The sequence below is a fragment of the Pezoporus flaviventris genome, unplaced genomic scaffold (genome assembly GCF_033815535.1).
Source record: "Pezoporus flaviventris isolate CSIRO_AGI_PZ_B2104156 unplaced genomic scaffold, CSIRO_AGI_Pfla_v1 ptg000064l, whole genome shotgun sequence".
In the NCBI taxonomy this organism is placed as follows: Eukaryota; Metazoa; Chordata; class Aves; order Psittaciformes; family Psittacidae; genus Pezoporus; species Pezoporus flaviventris.
Genome location: NW_026892612.1, coordinates 551757 through 571073, shown reverse-complemented (window position 1 = coordinate 571073; position 19317 = coordinate 551757). Strand labels below are relative to the sequence as shown.

General features: G+C 40.8%; 2 protein-coding genes across 6 annotated transcripts in view; both read right to left on the bottom strand.

Annotated features, from left to right (window-relative positions):
- SMC5 (structural maintenance of chromosomes 5) overlaps positions 1–2884 on the bottom strand; it is a 47205-nt gene extending 44321 nt beyond the window's left edge. For both annotated transcript variants that reach the window (XM_061470792.1, XM_061470793.1), the window contains exons 1-3: positions 2860–2884; positions 2447–2666; positions 341–482 (exon numbers count right to left, since the gene is read on the bottom strand). In XM_061470792.1, the coding sequence (XP_061326776.1) occupies positions 341–482; positions 2447–2666; positions 2860–2869 (372 nt within the window). In that variant the 5' untranslated portion in view covers positions 2870–2884. The remainder of the gene's footprint in view (positions 1–340; positions 483–2446; positions 2667–2859) is intronic.
- Positions 2885–8058: 5174 nt separating this feature from the next.
- The window catches only part of MAMDC2 (MAM domain containing 2), a 58438-nt gene continuing 47179 nt past the window's right edge, over positions 8059–19317 (bottom strand). The window contains exons 10-14 of one of the 4 annotated variants that reach the window (XM_061470775.1): positions 14911–15004; positions 13046–13198; positions 9939–10198; positions 8728–8812; positions 8059–8402 (exon numbers count right to left, since the gene is read on the bottom strand). In XM_061470775.1, coding sequence (XP_061326759.1) covers positions 8341–8402; positions 8728–8812; positions 9939–10198; positions 13046–13198; positions 14911–15004 — 654 coding nt within the window. In that variant the 3' untranslated portion in view covers positions 8059–8340. Of the gene's footprint in view, positions 8403–8727; positions 8813–9938; positions 10199–12329; positions 12427–13045; positions 13199–14910; positions 15005–19317 lie in introns of those variants that run through there. The other 3 variants (XM_061470778.1, XM_061470776.1, XM_061470777.1) reach the window with 3 other exon arrangements.

Genomic DNA, 19317 nt, shown 5'->3' with positions numbered 1-19317 from the left:
TGGATAAAATGTCATTTATGCATTAGATGGCTTTTTTGCACCCAACTGTGGGTGCTTAAGATATCTTCAAATACAACCTCCAGTTTACTCAGGCCCCAGTACAATTTTGGCATTTCCACTTCATAATTCAGTCAAGAGAACAAGCAGTTAAGTAAGAGAAAACCCCTTTGGAAAAGCCTTCCCAAACCTCTCTGGAGCAGGTTATTCTATAGTTTAAACACCCCACTTTTTATAAAAATAAAGCAAATGAAGGAAGACAGTCTTTTCCCCCCTCCTCTGCTGGAGAGGACTCTTAATGAAATTCAGATTAAACATGAAAATTACATAAATTCATAGCTACCTTATCAGCTCGCCCTATGAAAGAAGGCTTTCCAGCCAGTCCCAGACAGATGGCACAAACAATGCTTGACTTTCCTGTTCCATTAGCCCCTACAATCAAGTTCAGATTGGGTCCTGGATGTACTTCACAGGTGTCGTATGTTCTGGAAAGCACAATAATTTCTTGAACATTACAAACACTATGTCACCTTAGAAAGAAAAATAAACAAGCAAACAAAAAAAACACACCAAAAACCCACAACCACCGTCAACAACAAAAAACCACTATAACCAACACAAAAAAGAAAACAAAAAACATCTGCTTGCTTAAAAACACTTTATGATTATATTAAAGATATTTGACAGATAATTTTACCAAATACTGTTTTGTAATAAAATCCCAGAGTGAAAACTAATGCTACAATGAAACACTGTGGAATACATTCCTACCAGAGTACTTACAACTTTCTTCAAAATGAATTATTATGAAGGATGAAACTCAGCCACATAATGACAATTTCTATTGTCTTCACTACGACATCATGTTATTTTACATGTTAAGTAAAAAAAAAAAAAAAAGACAGAAAATTGAAAATGGAATTAATTCAGTCAAGTCTGTTACATTTAATTCCAGCTGCCTGCTGCACTGCAGTTCACAGGAGATTCCACTCATCTAGCCTATACAATGCACTTGGGTCTTAAGCTCCGCAAGAATCCTGTGGAACTCCATCTTGATACATCACGCAATAGCTTTCTTGAGTTACAGGAACCTAAAAAATTAGCCTTTTATCAGTGATTTTCTAAAAATTATATTAGACATCTTTCATTGCGTGCATCCAGCATGCCTACTGCAACTACAAGACAGCAAGCCCCAGCACACAAACTCAAACTATTAATGTTTGTACGATAGTAACACCCTGAATTTATAGTGATCTCCATCATTCCATTGTCTTCCTGCACTAGACTAAACACACAGAGACAAAATGAGACACTAACCCCAAAGAAGAAAAAGCAGTTAATGGTTGACACAGTAACATAGTCTAGGTACTTCTAGAAGAGGTGTTTGAACCCTTAATGCCGAGGCTTAAACTACTATGTTTGAAGCTTCATTTGACATCTGTAGCATGACCTGTTAACTACACAGAACTGCTTTCAAGGCTGACATATAGCTATTTATGCCCCATGCCTGGAAGTTATATGTTAAGTTACAGCGTTATGCCGCATGGCCTCATCCCTCTAAGCCCTTCAGGCCAGGCTGGACAGGGCTTTGAGCAAACTGATCTAGTATGAGATGTCCCTGTCCGTGGCAGGAGGGTTGGGGTTAAATCATTTCCAAGGTCCTTTCCAACACAAATCACTCTATGATTTAATGATTCTGTCAGCACACCAGCCACAAGTAAAGAACCTGAAGGCTTCTACTAAGAAGTATAACAGCTCTAAATAGAATGGTATTCTTACTAACAACGAAGCTGAAGAAAGCATACACAAAAAGTAATGCCACGTTTTATTCTAATGGTTCCCAGGACCTGCTGGAAACTACTGCCTTATGAACATCTTCTGCACTCTTCCCCTCTTCACTGCTTGACAATCACGTAACTGGGAGAAAAAAATGCTTGCAGAGGCTAATACAAATAAGAACCAACACCTTCGGGGAAGAATGGCCGACACGACCACCAGCGGGAAAAGCACCCCCGCAGCGGCGACACTACACTAAGAGCCTACATGAGGCCAACAATCCAGACAGCTCTGAGCAAGGCATCACCTTCCCGGGAACACACGTTTCGCTTATTCCCTCTTCCAGCCCCCCCTCCCCTCGGTACCTAAGGCCTTATCAAGCCCCGCAGTTAACGGAGGGTGACACCGTGCTCCGTGCACCACGGCAGAAACCGGCAGCAGCGAGCGCGCTCCTGCCCCACCAGCCTGCTACGCCAGGTCTGGCCCTGCTGCTCTCTTAACCGTCAGCTCCCGGGCGCCAGAGGAGCGGGAGAGAAGCCGAGGTCGCCCAAACTAGCCACCGACCTCTGGGACGGCTAAAGTCCGTACGCCAGCGCTCACAGGCGCGCTGGGGCCAATGGCGGCCACTCGGCGGCCGCCAGCCAGGAGGAAAAACCGTCCGCCGCACACTCACAGGAAGTTCTCCATGAAGATCCTGACGATGGAGCCCTCGACGAAGCGGTGGCATTCCTTAGCGTTCCCCGCGGTCTCCTGGCTACCGCTGGCGCCAAAATGACAGGCATCCTGATTCCGCTTCTCCGGCACCGCCATTTTCCCCGCTCCGGCCGCGACACCGCGCCTCGCTTTCACTAGCAGGCAAGAAACGGCGGGCAGGTGAAGAGCGCGCTCATTGGCTGAGAGGGAGGGACTGAGCCCTACTGAAGCTTTTTATTGGCTTGCAGCACGCCATCCTCATGTCCATTGGCTGGAGGGGGGGGGGAGGGGCGTGATATGGGGCCCTGGAAGGAGGTTGGGGTGTTGCCATGGGTTTCAGGCACGGGGCACGCGGAGGCGGGAGCAGTAGCAGTAGGGACGTGCTGTGCCTACTCTGAGGCATCGCACGGCCTAACGGGCGTGAGGCGGGGCCTGGGCCAGTCCCGGCCGGTGGGAGGCATCCCCCCTTGCTTCGCTGGCCGTACGTCCCGGTGGGTACTGCGGAGGGAGGACGGCGTCTATCCGGCCCGCCTCCGTTAGGGTGCCGTGGAGCGGAGGGACTGTGCTGGTGCCGGTGACCACGGCCTCGGCCCAGTGCTTTCCCTCAGAAGAGGAGCGACCAGCACCGGAGCCCGCCTTTAGCGGCCTTCTCGGAGGCCCAAGGCTGGAGCGGGAGGGGGCTGGCCACCCGGCCTCTCGAATATCGCTGTCCGGTAGCCGCCTTTCTGCGGGGGCTGGCGGCAGACCCCGTGGAGGGAGTAGTGTAGAGGCGTTCCCACGAGGTGGCAGCACAGCCGAGAAGTCGGGCGGCCGGTGCTGCAGGCGTGGGCACCTTCTTGGTACCCCCCGTCTTTCACGAGTTCTGCGTGGGCTCCGGGCGGGCGAGCTCTCCTCGTTTTCATATTCCAGCACCTGTCTGAGTTTGTTTGCTTTTTCTTCGTTTTTAACGAAACAGTAGGAAAAGTATCTGTTCCTTCAGAAAGTCCGCACAAAGGACAGGTCCTATAGATCCTAGACGAATGCTTGTGTGTGAGATTTTGGCACCTTGACAGCTGGACGATCACCAGTGGTACTCGGACTCCTGAAGTTACGTTACTTTTTCCACATGCTTTACTTTTCCTCCCAGAGCAAGAGTTCCTGATGGAGCACAAGACCTTTTAAATAGCCAAATTTTCTATGAGGGATATGGAGGCTGATAAGACTGCTAAAGCAAAGACATAAGAAACTGCTTTGCTTAAGTGGAACTAGGTAAAGGAATCAACACGTAACTAGAGTGTGTTTGGTTTTTGTCCTAGTAATTTTACAAGGAAAACAGTGTTTTTTCAATATCAACCAGATACTTGGCAGAGGCTTGCCTGTACCTGTACCTAAGGAACTGTGTCTATAGTATCTTGCAAATCATAGAATTGTAGAATACCATGTTGAAAGGGACCTCAAGGGCTGTCTGATCCAACCTTTCTTGGCAAAGCATGACCTAGACTAGATGTCCCAGCACCCTAAATGTGCCCAGTGCTGGGGAGTTCAGCACTTCCATGGGGAGATTATTCCAATGGCTGTTTGTTCTCACTGTGAAAAATTTTCACCTTGTGTCAAATGAGAATCTCCTAGGACTAACTTGTGCCCATTACCCCTTGTCTTCTCCATGTGACTCCTTGTAAAAAGGGAGTCTCCATTCTCTTTGTAGCCACGCTTCAAATATGGTCTCATGCTCTGCCAGTGAGGAGGAGTACATGAAGCCGGGAGGAAGCAGAGACAGGACACCTGACCCAAACTAGCCAAAGGGGTATTGCATACCACAGCACGTCATGCCCAGCATATAAACTGGGGGGAGTAACCCAGAAGGCCAAGATTGCTGCTCAGGTCAGGCTGGGTGTTGGTCAGTGGGTGGTGAGCAATTGCATTGTGCATCACTTGTATTTATTGTTGGTTTGGTGGGGGGTGGTGTTCCTTCCCTTTTTAGTTTTATATTCTCTCCACTTGTTATTTCCCTTATTGTTATTACTAGTAGTAGTAGTTTTGTATTATACTTTAGTTATTGGACTGTTTGTATCTCAACCCATGGGTTTTGCATTCTTTTGATTCTCCTCTTTGTCCCGCTGAGGGTAGGAGGGGGGGCAAAAGGGAGAGTGAGTGAGCAGCTACATGGTTCTGCATTACCGGCTAGGCATAAACCGTGACAGTGTGTCTAGCTAATTAAAGTATTAGCTGATTTATGAGTAAGCAATGTTTCACTTAGTTAATATAGTCTCCTAAATCAGTTATGTCTCACGCTTGCGGACCAAAAGGGTAGAGCTGGACTTACAAACAGTGACTTCAAGCCAAAAGAGAAGGAGGAGGTAAATTAAGGAGCCATTTCAAGATATTCCCACTAAAGATTGCTGAAGAGATCTGGTTTTACTAGAGCTTGTTAGGGAGCATTTTCCAGGATCTGATGGGTATGAGTGCCAGTGACAGCTGGAAAAAAGGAGATGCCAGAGGCTGCCAAGTAGGCAGTTCTTAGACCCAGAGGAGTTCTTGAAAGAATGGAGGGAGGATGTAAAAGCCAATACAGAATGTAAGAGCAGCGGGATGTAATTACACTATTTAGCAGTGAGCAAAGGAACATAGCAGAACATGGCTAAGAGACCAAAATGCTTATATTTAAGAAAACCATATGCAGGTGGGAAAAATAGAAAGGTGAGGGAGGTGGACAGGAAAACAACAGAGGAAGTATTAGAAGAAAACAGCAAGAAGATGAATATCGAGCAAAGTAATGTAATGGATATTGAAAGTTTATTCATTCATTCATGCTCAAGCAACTGAGAAACTTGGTATCACAAATTGAAATGTTTTTCCAAAGGAAATGTTAAACAAATTTGCCATCTGACACCTCGTGGGGTTTTTGGGGCAGGACAAGACTGATGTTTTCTCTTTTTCAAAAAATATGAAGGGTAGAACCTTTTGACGCAGTGTGTCATGTTTCAGGAAAAGCGTGTTTTCTTGAGCCTTTTATTTTACACAGTGGTCCAAATGGAGCAGTGGGTCTCTTGAAGTGTGGGCAGTCACACTTGTAACCTGTGTTCAGACCCAGGTAAATAAAATGCTAGGTCTTTAAGTGCTCAGCTTGAGCTGTTCTAGTGAAGCTTCATGACGTCATGTGGAGTTGGATTTATGTTAGGCTTATTTTTCTGTGATACAATAGCCAGCCAGAATATGGTTTCATTTATGTCAGTGTAAAGCTAGAATGACAGTTATATATTGTGTTATTTTGTGTTTTATTTGGCATAACTAAGATCTAAATTGGGCTCTCTTTTTGATAACTAATAAGGATAGTGAAGAAAAAAAGGTTAACCAATGGAAGATATTTAAATAATAAAGACAGGATTAAACAAGAGGGCAGTAAAAGGGCTTTTTCTCTATCTCAGACAAATTCGGTTCCACTCTGCACAAAGCTACATTTAGAGCCATCACATACAAGCTTGTTAGTGTCTGGGATTTTACAGCTCCTTTTGAATCAAATCAGTTACTTGTAGGTTCCTCAGTAGCTTTTGAAGAAATTTTCAGACAGTAAACAAGCCTATTATAGCACAACTCAGGACTGTTCTTTGCCCTGCTCTGGTCCCTGTATGGCTACTGCCGCAGTAAGAAGGGATCCGAGAATAAATATTAACGGATCCAGGGCAGAAATCAGTTGCATGGGGAGTTTCTTATTTAGACAGAGCTGAAGGAATGTTTTCTATATCAGCATAAAACTGAAGTTTGATGGGGGGTAAATGTAAATGCACCTTCCTTAGTTTTCAGATGTTTTACAGCCATTCTTTCATTAGTCTCCGAATTTCCTATTCTATAGACTGATATTCAGCAGGCACTGAAGTAATGTAAAGTAATTGTGGAAATTTTCCATCTATTCTTTAGTGCCTTCAGCAGAAATGTGTGGAAGGTTGCTGTTGTTCCCCACTGAAGGAAGAATTTACGCTTTTTTTTTGCAGTCAGGACAGTGCTTCACACCCTGTGGATAAACTACCCTCGGTGATATCAACAAAATCATCTTATCAGTGAGGTTTCTAGAGGACACTCAATGGAGAGCAGGATGGAGTACTTTGCTTATGTTCTTATTCTTGTCAGCCTAAATCTGATTACTTGGATGGCATTATGCAGAGCTGCATAAATTGTTAGAGACAGGAATACAGTAGTTATATTTTGTGCTTCATTTTGTTTACAGAAAAGTCCCATCAGAATTACGGAAAACCAGCAAGCCTGATGAATTTAACCACTTCATTTTCACTTATTTTCTGCTTAAATAATTTGATCTGAATGTCGATCCCAAAGGCATATGCTTTACAGAACAACACTGACTCTTAAGAAACAGTTCATTGTTTCTGATTGTTTTAATTTTCAGAATAATGTTAAAAGTGATGTGTTCATAATCAGCTGCCAATGGGGACTGTAGATAGCTAGGATAGGTAGTTGTCAGTTACTTTTGGCTCTTCCTTAGTCTTTAGGAAATAATAAACTGCTTCAATCTGTGTGGTCAAATAAACACATTAATACTGAATGTATTCAACTGAACAATTTCTTCAACTGTTTGTGTCACCAACATGAAAACTGACTGCAGATGCAAGGAGCTAGATTGTCCTGGGTGCTGTTTACCCTTACAGGCTGTTTGGAAAAATATGCTTTGTTCTGAAAGAAAAGGCTATTCCCACTATTCAGAGCTCACGTTTTGTGGCAACAACTTGAATTTGGTGATTGTAAGAACTGTTTCAATGGCTTAATACAAGAACTTCCTGTAGCAGATCAGATTGCTTTCTGTCAGATGTCTTAGGTGATGTGACCCACGCATATTCAAAATAGTGAATTCAGGCTGTTAGAGTCAGTTTTTTCTCATTGCATTGATAACTATAAAGTCTAGAGCAGAGCAATAAGATGATTTTCAAAGTTACATTTTATTAGGAAGTTATAATTTCAAAACAAAACTTTGTACACAAACACATCAAATTTTAAAAATTAGTAAGTTGTGTGAATTCAGTTTCCTACTAATACAATGCAAGGCATCTGTGGTTGGGTAAAGTGTAAGTACATTCGCTGTGAGTGTACAATTGAAAAAAAAAAACCCAAACAAGACTTGTATGCCAGAAAGCATGGCTTCAAAGGGTTTCATTTCATATAGTTCAAAATGTCAGCAGCTTACACTGAATTATACTGGAACACTAAAAGTGAGTTTGTTATTGGTAAGGAAGACAAATATATTTGTTAAAGAATACAAAACCACAAAAAATTGCTAGCAGAGTGTTAAGAGTTTCCCAGAGAGATTTGTCATCATGAGTAATAGCACTTAACCTGTAGGCTATTGCTACAGGTAATAGCTATTGCTATAGGTATTAGTATTGCTATAGGTGTAGTATTACCTATAGCAATAACTATAGGTAATACTATTTTCTTTATTATTTCAAAATATTTATAATTTCCTTAACAAAAATCCATTCTGTACCCAACACAAAACATTCACTGAATGCAGATTTAAGATGACACAATATTGGATCCTAGTTGTGCACCTTTTATCTTTTTACCTATGTACCAGAAAGGTGGGTTGTTGTTTATTTTTTTAAAAGGTGCATTAAAATGAATGATCTGTGCAAAATGGGAAGCGTTTACGTAATAACTGATGCAAAACTCATGCAAAAGAGAAAAAATATAAAAAAATCCCCCAACAGTCTAAGAAGCCCTGAGTCAGTAATTTCATTTCAAAGGCGAGGAACGTAAGTGCTCTGTGTTCTTATACATTGGTGCATACTCAAACCAGTATTTACTTAAAACATGTTTTAAAATAAACAATTTGTGCAGTTTCTCACATATGGGTCTTCTGTGCACTTCATTCCATTCAGCGGACTGTATTTAATATTCAATTTCATTTAAGCTGTCAGGATAGCCTGATGAGAATTGAATTTCTTCCACTTCTAGAATACAAAGAAGGGGAAAATACTGTAATTATTTGTATTTTTATCATACATAAGAATGCATAAGACAGAATGTAATTACCATGCTGTATTAAAGTGAGACTGCCATATGTTTTTTGAAGTCTACAGCATCTCTACTAGTGCAGATTCTGAGGATTGTCTCTCATCTTATTAGAAAATAAAAATTCTTCACTAATCCAGCAGCACAATACTAAATTCAGATCCATTCAGGGTGGTTCAAGGGAAGAAGTATCACTTCTCTAATTACAAGATGCACTGTGAATTGCTGGGTGTCTCCTAAGATAAACAATCTGTTTAAACTTACCTAAACAGGGTCCTGCCTGAAACAGAATATCATCAATAGCAGTGTCACTTCTTATTGACACACCACGGATCGCCTCAAAAATAATCTGTAAAGGTAAAACACAGCTTTTCATGAATCCCACAGGAGAGGAAGGACTAAAAAAAAAAATAGTACCCAAGCAGTCTGTTCAATGATCTAGTGTGTCTGGAAAGCCTGCTTCTCGGAAGGAAACCTCTATGCTCCGTCAGTGGACTGATTGCCCTGGTCAGAGAATTTGGGTGTGTGGTGTGCTAAAGGAAGCAAATCTGTTTGCACAGTTTGTTAGGAAATGGCTGTGTGTTATAGACCACTCATAATTTGTCTCTAGCAATGTGGCATTTCTGTGTTGCTTTTCAGCCCAGGTGTGTAGCTGTGTGTGTTCCGTAGGTAAGCAAAACTTGGAGGGGAGAAAAAGCATGACAATATTGTTGTGGTCTTACTGATGAGGGTAAACTTGTTTCTTTTCTTCAAAAAGGTTTCTTTTTGTCATATGTGTGGGGTTTGTTGTTGGTTTTGTTTGTTTTGATTTCATTGTTTGTTTCCTAATTAATTTCCAGACTCTTAAGGCAAAGTGAATAAAAATACACAGACAACATCTTTGGTTAATGATCAGGCCAGTAATTTCAGCTTCCTCTTTGACAGAGAAACTGAAGCAAGCTTTGTCTCTGGCACTACTGAAATGATAGCACTCTTGAAACCAAAGGCAGAGCTCTGGCTTGGTTAACTTCCCTTGCCTTTGGTGCCACCTCAAAAAGACTGTCCTGCAAGAAGCAGCCGTTTTATCACAGCGTAGTGGTTATGTCAGATCTAGACAGGACTTTAGACAGCTAAAGGAAAAGAAATTCTGCAAGTGATATAAATAAGAATATATTACTGCTGACAAGAAATAATGGGAAAACAGCATTTAAATACTTTTTTTTTTTAATTAATGAACTATTTTCATACTTGAAGCCTATTAATGTCTTCAGTAATTCCTTCCCTACCTTCATTTGTAAGAAATTACATGTTACTTCAGCTTGTTCAGGTGTCCATTCAATGCTATCTACATTTAACTTTTTTTTTCTTCATACAATCCAAAACTTGGATTTTAGCACATTGTTCAGTTCAATATTCTGTTTTGACTGGTTTTTGTTCGTTTGATTTTGTTTTGTTTTTGTTTTGTGGGTTGGGTGGGGTTGGGTTTTTTTTCTTACCTGGTAATTTCTATCACTTTCATATTCTATCAGTCCCCTTAGCCATGAGATGCTTTGTTCCCCTGTCCTCCTCCACAAAGGAATCTCGTCTTCATCACCTTCCTTTTTTAGATAAACACTTAATAATCCAGTCCCAGCTCCATACATATTATAGAAAAATGTCAAGCACTGTTTTCCAGAGACTCCTCTTAGTGATCTTGAAACTAGGTATGCTCTCTGTCCATAGACCATGTCAGATGCCTCTATGTACATGTAATATCCTTAAAAAGATACACAAGCAAATATTAGCAAAGTAGAATACATTCTATTGGCATGTTCACTATGCTTAACAAGCTCAGTATGTAAAAAACTATTATTGAAACTGTTTTGATAAAGATTTTTATGCCAGAGTCAGTACTATTTAGAATTAACAATGGAAGAACATAGTTAGCTGGTGATCTGATATTACAAGCCAAAAAGAAATATTCCCGTATGCATTCTCAATTCCACATGTAGAATTTTGGCCATACAATCTGCAGGATGCAGCTGTTACAGAAATTTTACCAGGAGATGGGAAATGGAGATTTTGCTGAATATGCACAAAGCCATCTTTTTAGATAAAGATATCTGAAACAAGATAAAACATTTGTTACTTTGTTAACTAGGAGTATTTGATATTTTGTTAGCTAAAACCAAACTAGTTTTCCAGAGTAATTTGAATTGAGCTTTCATAGAGTGAAACTTCAAATGCACAGCTGAAATAACAATGCTTGATAATGCTTAACATGGTTTACACTCGATCACAGTTGACAGAATAATAATAGCTTTTGGTGAGCCTTTAGGCAGTCCAACTGCTTTTGTATTCTGGCTAAAATTTTTAACAGACTGGATAGATAGATAGCTACTGTGAATGAACCAGCTTGTCTGCAACTGACTTTATAACTTATTGAATGAATGCTAACCAATGTGAAAGAGGGCAAATCCAAAGGCCCCCAAAGCCTTTTAAGCTTATGTAAGCATTTGAAGTTCACAAGCCTATGGGCAGTTGCATCCATTATCATAGAATCATAGAATAGTTAGGGTTGGAAAGGAGCTTAGGATCACCTAGTTCCAACCCCCCTGCCATGGACAGGGACACCTTACAATAAACCATGACACCCAAGGCTCTGTCCAGCCTGCACTTGAACACCACCAGGGATGGAGCATTCACAACTTCCTTGGGCAACCCATTCCAGTGCCTCACCACCCTAACAGGGAAGAACTTCTTCCTTATATCCAACCTAAACTTCCCCTGTTTAAGTTTGAACCCATTACCTCTTGTCCTATCACTACAGTCCCTGATGAAGAGTCCCTCCCCAGCACCTCTATAGGCCCCCTTCAGATACTGGAACGCTGCTATGAGGTCTCCACACAGCCTTCTCTTCTCCAGGCTGAACAGCTCCAACTTTCTCTTCCTATCTTCATACAGGAGGTGCTCCAGTCCCTGATCATCCTCGTACCCTCCTCTGGACTTGTTCCAACAGTTCCATGTCCTTTTTATGTTGAGGACACCAGAACTGCACACAATACTCCAGGTGAGGTCTCACAAAAGCAGAGTAGAGGCGCAGGATCACCTCCTTCAACCTGCTGGTCACGCTCCTTTTGATGCAGCCTGGGATACGGTTGGCTTTCTGGGCTGCAAATGCACACTGGTGGCTCGTTCATTTTCTCATTGACCAACACTCCAGAGTCCTCCTCCACAGGGCTGCTCTGAATCTCTTCTCTCCCCAGCCTGTAGCTGTGCCTGGGATTGCTTTGACCCAGGTGTAGGACCTTGCACTTGGCATGGTTAAACTTCATAAGGTTGGCATCAGCCTCCCTCACAAGCGTGTTGAGGTCCCTCTGGATGCCATCCATTCCCTCCAGTGTATCAACCGAACCACACAGCTTGGTGTCATCAGCAAACTTGCTGAGGGCGCAGTCAATCCCACTGTCCATGTCACCAACAAAGATGTTGAACAAGGCTGGTCCCAACACCGATCCCTGAAGGACACCACTCATTACTGGTCTCCAGTTGGACATTGAACCATTGACCACACCTCTTTGCATGCACCCATCCAGCCAGTTCTTTATCCACCGAGTAGTCCACCTATCAAATTGATGTCTCTCCAATTTAGATACAAGGATGTTGTGTGGAACAGTGTCGAATGCTTTGCACAAGTCCAGGTAGATGACGTCAACTGCTCTACCCCTGTCCATCAGTTCTGTAGCCCCATCATAGAAGGCCACCAATTTGGTCAGGCAGGATTTCCCCTTAGTGAAGCCATGCTGGCTGTCACCAAGCACCTTGTTGATTTTCATGTGTCTTAGCATGCCATCCAGGAGAATCAGCTCCAAGATTTTGCCAGGCACAGAGGTGAGATTGACTGGTCTGTAGGCCCCTGGGTCATCCATTTTCCTCTTCTTGAAATTAGGGGTTATATTTCCCCCATTATGCTAAGGTAAGTGGAGTTGTTACTGAGGTCCTTCTCTGGAGGAACACCAGCACCCAGTGCAGTTCATCACTACCAAAAGTCATCAGTACTGCCTCAAGTATGGGGGCAATTCTGCTGTAGTTTTCTGTGTGCTCGCTCATGCTAATAGGGCCCCGCTTGCCTAAATACCTTAAATTACACAGGTGAGGTTATGGAGCAGATTTTCAAGACAAAGAGTCTATGGGACTTCTTTTCTTATTCATGTTTTCTTCTAAGTTTGAACAGCAAGGTGTTCAGGTAGAAGAGATCCCAGCCACTTGTTTGCCTGTTGTAGTGAATATTCACTAAATATTCACTAAATATTCACATATAAACTAGGGATTCGGAAGCAGACATTTCTGCAGGGTCTAGAAAGTCATCCTGTCTTTTTTTCTTGCAAAGGAAAGGGCTACTTTAAAACATGAAGACTAAATTATCCAGTTGGCTTGTGGATAATTCAGATTAAATGTCACATTCTCAAAATCGTTTTCATGTCCCTAAGAATGTCCCTACTTCATTTCATTGATAACTGTTTTGAACAGAACAGTAAGAACTTTATTCTAGGTTATAATTTCAAAGAATTTTTGCTTAACTACCGATCTGTGTTCTGAAAGTTCAATGTGGGGCTTAACTCACCTACCCCAGTAGTGTGGTCTCCTTTTGGTCCAGTGTAAGAAGTGGGAGTTGGACCCCTCCTCCTATGCCAGCTCCCACGACCTCTCTTCTTCTGGGTAAACACACACTCATCTTTTTCAAAATTACACTCTCCAGGACTGGGCAGCAGTGGATCTATAAGGAGAAGACACTGTTGAAAACTGCAAATGTATTAGACAGATATATGGAGAAATTGTACTAGTAATGTATTGCATTCACTCAGCTGCTGAAATCACTCATATCTACCTAGCAATATTTCCAGTAGTCACAAGCTTAAAAAAGCTGGCCTCAAACTGATTTGTGAAAAGTAATTTCATCTTCTTCACAGGTTTGGGGAAATCTGTACCCGTGTCTGGCTCACTAACATGTACTAGTATTCTGTAAAACATCTTACAGAGTTTATTACCTCATTCTAACTCTTATTCCGCAATGGGCTATACCAGTGTAGTTTTCTTCACTATTGTGGCACCCCAAGCAGTTTAATGAGCTCCAGTGTGTATAACATGCATTTTAAATGAGTCTTGCCAAAGACTGGAGTTTCTATCTGAAATCAAACACCACATTTAGCTCTCCTATGTTGCCATGGCACCAGATTCAAATACCACATACAACAGACCACAGAGCTGCAATTACTAGATTATTTTCATTACTTCAATTCTACTAGATTATGCAGAAGACAGTAACTTGACAATTCAGGTGCTTGCCAGGAAGCTTCTGTCAGCTCTTCTACTGTGATCTCAATCTGTAGTTCAGGAGCAGACACTCTGAGCTGTTTTCACCTTTTGCAAAGAAGGAAACCTTGATAACTTTATGTATGCCCTCATGGGGCATTGTTGGGACATGTTTCTGCTGCCATCAGTGACAAGATCCAGTATGACTGTACATCCAAGTATCAGTTCTGCACCTTTGGTTCCTTTTCAAATTACTTAGTAATTACAGAAAGGTAACAGACTGCTATTGAAAATACTTTAGAAAAATAGCACCTTGTTTTATACATGTAATTTCTCTCGGTTCTGTAATGGTTAGATGCCTGAATGCATGAAATACAGTCAAAAGAGGTCATTAAAAAGTTATTCTTACATGGGAGTATAAATGGCATGCCCTCATCACCATTTCAAAGGCATGGCTTTATTCTGAAGAAGAATGGGATTATAGATTGATGCCTGTCTCATGAGAATGGTTTCCAAATTAGAATACAATCGTTGCATTGTCAAGCCTTAAAGAGCCCCAGAAGAGGGAGTTTGGGTGGATTCAGAGAAGTTAGCCTGTGCATTTCTGAGGGTGAAGTCTTGCTCAAAAACATTCAGTTCCTCCCACTACAAAAGAGAGACTTAGACTCATCTGTCTTCATTAGAGAACTGTAGTTCAGATAAGGGACTATGTATTGGCCTAGCACAACTGTACTTCTGGACTAAAAGAATGACACTGTTTTGAAAATATTTCTTTTGGGTCCATTCCTGGTTTCCTAAAAGCCATCTGAAAACTCCTTTCCCCTCATTTGGACTATTGGTTTTGGTTTTCTGTTGTTTGGGGTTTTTTTTGTTTGTTTGCTTGTTTTGGTTTATATTGTAGTGCCCCAAGGGATGCTCATATATATATACTCTGCTCCAGAGTCAGTTATGTGATGCTGATTAGGTTTTAGGTGGCACGCCTGTGAACAAAAACTGGTCTTTGCTACTGCAAAAATAGGGTTTATGCAGTACTTTTTGGAAAAGGAAAAGAAACCACAGTGGGATGAAGGCAGCTGTAGGATAGGCTTGGAAAATGAAGGTATGCGATGAACTCTTAGTAAAAAGGGTAGCAGCTGTTGGATGACAAATATACATGGTCTTTATACATGGTCTTACCAGCAGCCTGGCAGCTTCCCAGGCTCAATGATACATCATCCAGGGCCACAAGTCCACAGTCCCAGAAGCTTTTACACCAGCTTACAAAGACAACCTGCAATACATGAAGAAAGTTTCAGGTATCCAACAAAAGCTGGGATTAAGAGTCTGAAATTTTAGATTTTTCCAAATGTGCTAATAATTTCACATCTACAGAACAGAAATTTTGAGCCCACTTTTTTTTTGGCACATACTAATACAGACAATGACTTAAATTTCAAGTCCAGTGGGATTTAGATGTGTGTTTTCATTCGAGAGTGTTTTCTCACTTTTATAGGCAAATGATATATGTCTATATGTAGCTAACATTTTATTAGGGGAGTGTGTGTTTCTCAGTGTATGACAAAACATGATTCACTGAGATTGTTGAGTTTTTTTGCCCCCCGCACAACCAACGTGAACAGCTAAAAAAATGTCCTCGGCTATCTTATCCTTACAACTAGGAGGTTTTATTCATGGAAAAATACATCTGAAAGAGTAATGCAGAGCAATGGCCAAAAGAAATGGCCATGGCAAAAATACAAAGAACAATAGAGATGAAACTACTGCATAAATCGGGATTATTCATAAATGACACAAGGCCATATCATAAAGCAGGAAGGTGGAAATGCTAAGCATCATTCACAGTGTTTATCTGGGTTTGTGAAGATTAAAAATAGTGTCCAAGATGTTTTATTTGTCTACACATTAATTCTGCCATGAAAAATATGTCATCCATGAGATGACAAAATAAAATCTAAAGAGACTGTAAGATTCCCATCTGCCCTTCTCCCAAGGTTGACCAAAGTCTGTTCAAATTGCAGAAGACACAATAAGGTTTGTTTTGTGAAAACACTGCTGACAGTTTTCTTTGCCTAACCACTGCAAACCATCTGTCTGACCCTTAAAGTTATGACCATAATTTGGGAGGAGCTTTCCAAAACAATTTCTTTGTGATGAGGTCTGAGCTAGTGACTGGAGACTGTTAGACTTCTAACATTTTAGTATTCTGGAATAACCGTAAACACCTCAGTTACATATTTGCGGTTAAATGCTGTTGGATGAGAAATACACAGTTTCATGTGGACACAAAAAGGTTATAAAGTCATTCATGTCATTATAAAGTCAAGTATATTTATAATATGTCCTTTTTTAGCAGGCTTGGTAACACCTTCAATGTGGTCATTATTCCTGATTTTGCAAGACTGCTTTGCTCTGTAGTATTTATTTACCTATCTGCTTAGGAAACAGCCTGGGACATAACTACACTTAAACCTTTGCGGCATGTATGGATTATGCTGCCCAGGATGGAGCAATTTTTAAAACCATTTTCCATTCAATGCTACCAATCCCAGTAATAGTGATTATCTGTCTTGTAAAGTGTTACAGGACTTTGAGGAGTGCTCCTGCACAGCATGCAGAACTGCTGAGTGTATAGTAGCCTAAATCCTGCCTTCTTTTTTTGCTGTCTTAAACTTTAAGTTTAACAGGACAAAAACTTTCCTACTTTCAATGTTCATTCTCAAGAAACAGGAACGATCTATTAAAAATGGTGGCATCTCTTGGTATTAAGCATACAATAAATACAGACATTGGGTAGACATCATTCACCAGGCTTTTAATGAAAGCATTCTGGTGAACATTTGTAATAAACTAAAGACATATTATAGTCCTAAACCCAAGAATCTTCAGAAAACCACACATGAAAGGGTGAGATCAGTCAGTCCTTGTTTGTGAAACATTTCCACACTGTGGAATCATGTTTTAAGTGATGTTTTCCTATTGACATCACTGGGAGCAGGATCAAGCTCTTTATTCTTAAATTGCAATAATTTGTTCCATACAAGGTACATAATTACCCATTGGATCTGCAGAAAGCCCTCTATTTCAAAAGCACTGCAACAGTAACTGTTGGTCTCTCAAAGGCCATTAACCCAGTAGCTTTTGTACAATCAAAGTATTGATCCGTTTCAGTGACACTTGTAAACTTGTACAGCTTTGTCATCTGTAGCTTTGGTGTTACCAATTCTCCACTTGCTTTTTGTGGTGTTGAGTGACATGCTGCCATGGGCAGACTTTATAATTGCAAAGGGATGGGGGAACTTTGCTTGGGAATGTGGTTTCCAGTATTAGCTACAGCAAATGGACTGAAATTGTTCATTGTCCCCTTGGCTAACTGTTGTTATATTCTTGATTTAGTTTTAAGTAATGAGATAGAAGATATTTTTATTTACAGGTCACTCTTTTTCTTTTTTCATAAAGAGACATTTTTGACTATTTGAACTTTACCTACCAAAATTGTGTCGATTTGGATTTACTCAGCTGCTCAATTTCACCCTGCATCAGATCTCTGAATCCTTTCTACAGTCTTTATAGGACTAATCTCATGAAGCTTTACATTTGTTCTTGGTCTGAATTAAAATATTTCCTAGGTCAGTTCTTCCAAAGTAAATTTTTAAGAAGTTATCTCATGCCTTGGAGAAGAGAATAGGGGGATCTTTGTGCTCAGCTCACACTTTGTTCATAAACCATAACAGATGAACAACATACTAATTGTTTCAAACTAGGTAACTCCTGGACTTGCATGCTATCTTGGAGGCTAAATTAAAAACATTATCAAAGTTCAGTTGTTGCCTATGTTACTGAAAAATAAAACACACTTTCTTCTCATGCCTCTTTTTGTTCCAGTAACAGGACACAGCCAGGGCATTAGTTTCCTTCCAAATCATTGCCCTTGCTCTTGGAAGCTGGTTTGTTTATTTTCCAGTACTCAATTAATGTTCCCTTGCCGTGTAGCCTCAAAGTATCGATAATCAGTTCTTCTTGTTCTGTATTATATCAGAAATGAGCAATGCTAGATGAGAACAGCTGGTAGAGCAAGCAGATTTTCACTTTTCCCATGGCATGTTGCTGAGTTGTGCTGCAGGTACTGAGTGAGGTAGAAGGGACTTCTCATCCTGAGCACTCTGCATCTCTACAAGAAGGTGCGAGTTAAAACATATGTATGTAACTTTTACCTTCTTTTGGAGGAGAAGAAAGAGTAGGACATGCAGTATGGTAACTCCAGTTTAAGGAAGGACTAATGGGGAAGCTTGTAAAAGGAGCTGGATTGAGAACAGGATAAAAGAAGATGCCCCTAGACTCCTATGGGTTCTGTGTATTTTCTTTCCTACTTGTTTATCCCAGGGAGTGTAGCTCTTGCTCAATTAGAGAGCCAGAGCAGCCAAATGGAAGAAAAACTGTGACAGCAGCCAAATGTGGTGTCTTAAGAGCAAGCTCTTCCTCTGCAGCAAAGTAATTTACCTGGTTCTGCCTAGTGAATATTACTAAGCTACATACTTTATACTAGTGTAGACCCAAAACTCTGTTGCTTATACACATATCTATGGTCAGTTTCTTAAGGGAGAAAGGCAGTTACAGTGGAGTCTGAGGTGGGTTTTTGTGAGAATCAACTATTGTAACTTCCATACAGCAACGAAAAGCTCAGTATTATGAAATCCAAAAATAATTCAAGCACCAGAAACAAAAGTGTGACATGACACAAAGAAGCAGTCAAGATATTTTCACAAAAGAGTGAGCCTGACTTTCCAGTCAGTCACACTAGTGCACAGCTGTACAAGGGTGTAAGCCAGCACAGGAGAATGGAAGAACCATTCTGATTGTCCCAGGGCTGTTCAATATAAGCATTATCAGTGTAATCCAAATTACTTTTAGCAAGCTTAATTAAAACAGATTATAAATGGCTTGTTTTTCTTTGTCTTAAACAGTCAGAATCTCATTTATCAAGAATGCAAGTAAGCTATTATGCTAAAATTAGAATGTCTGCAAGCATCTGTCATTTAAAAATGTATTGATTTAAAATGGCACTCACCATGCAAGTTCAATTTCTTGCCAAGTAAATACAATAAGCTTCTGCAGGAAAACAATGGATTATGAAAGCTTCTACGTAAATAATTGGATAATACTGGTAATAAGCTTGTGACGTTTAAACAAATATTTTAAAAAATCTTTCCTGTCCAAGGGCAAATAAATGAGTTGCAGAAACAAACAATGAAAGAAAAACATTAACAGAACTACCTAGGACAAGAGGCTTTTAATGCTACATCTATGTTCACTGGATTGCACTATCTAGTAGAGAATACTGCTTGCACAGAAATGGTGTCCTCAGCTGCCTGACAGGCCTCTCCTGGATTTCCAGATATCTGTTATTATGGGCTCTATCCTCTTTTCAGTGAAACAGTTTTCTTTGGCTCTTTTTATAACAGGGGAAGATTCTTGCCTTTAAACTGAGGAGTCTTGTCAGATGATGTGGCATGGTAATATCACAATATTAAGTACCCAGAATGGAGCAAAAAAAGGAAATGTCAGTTACATATCACAGATACCAAA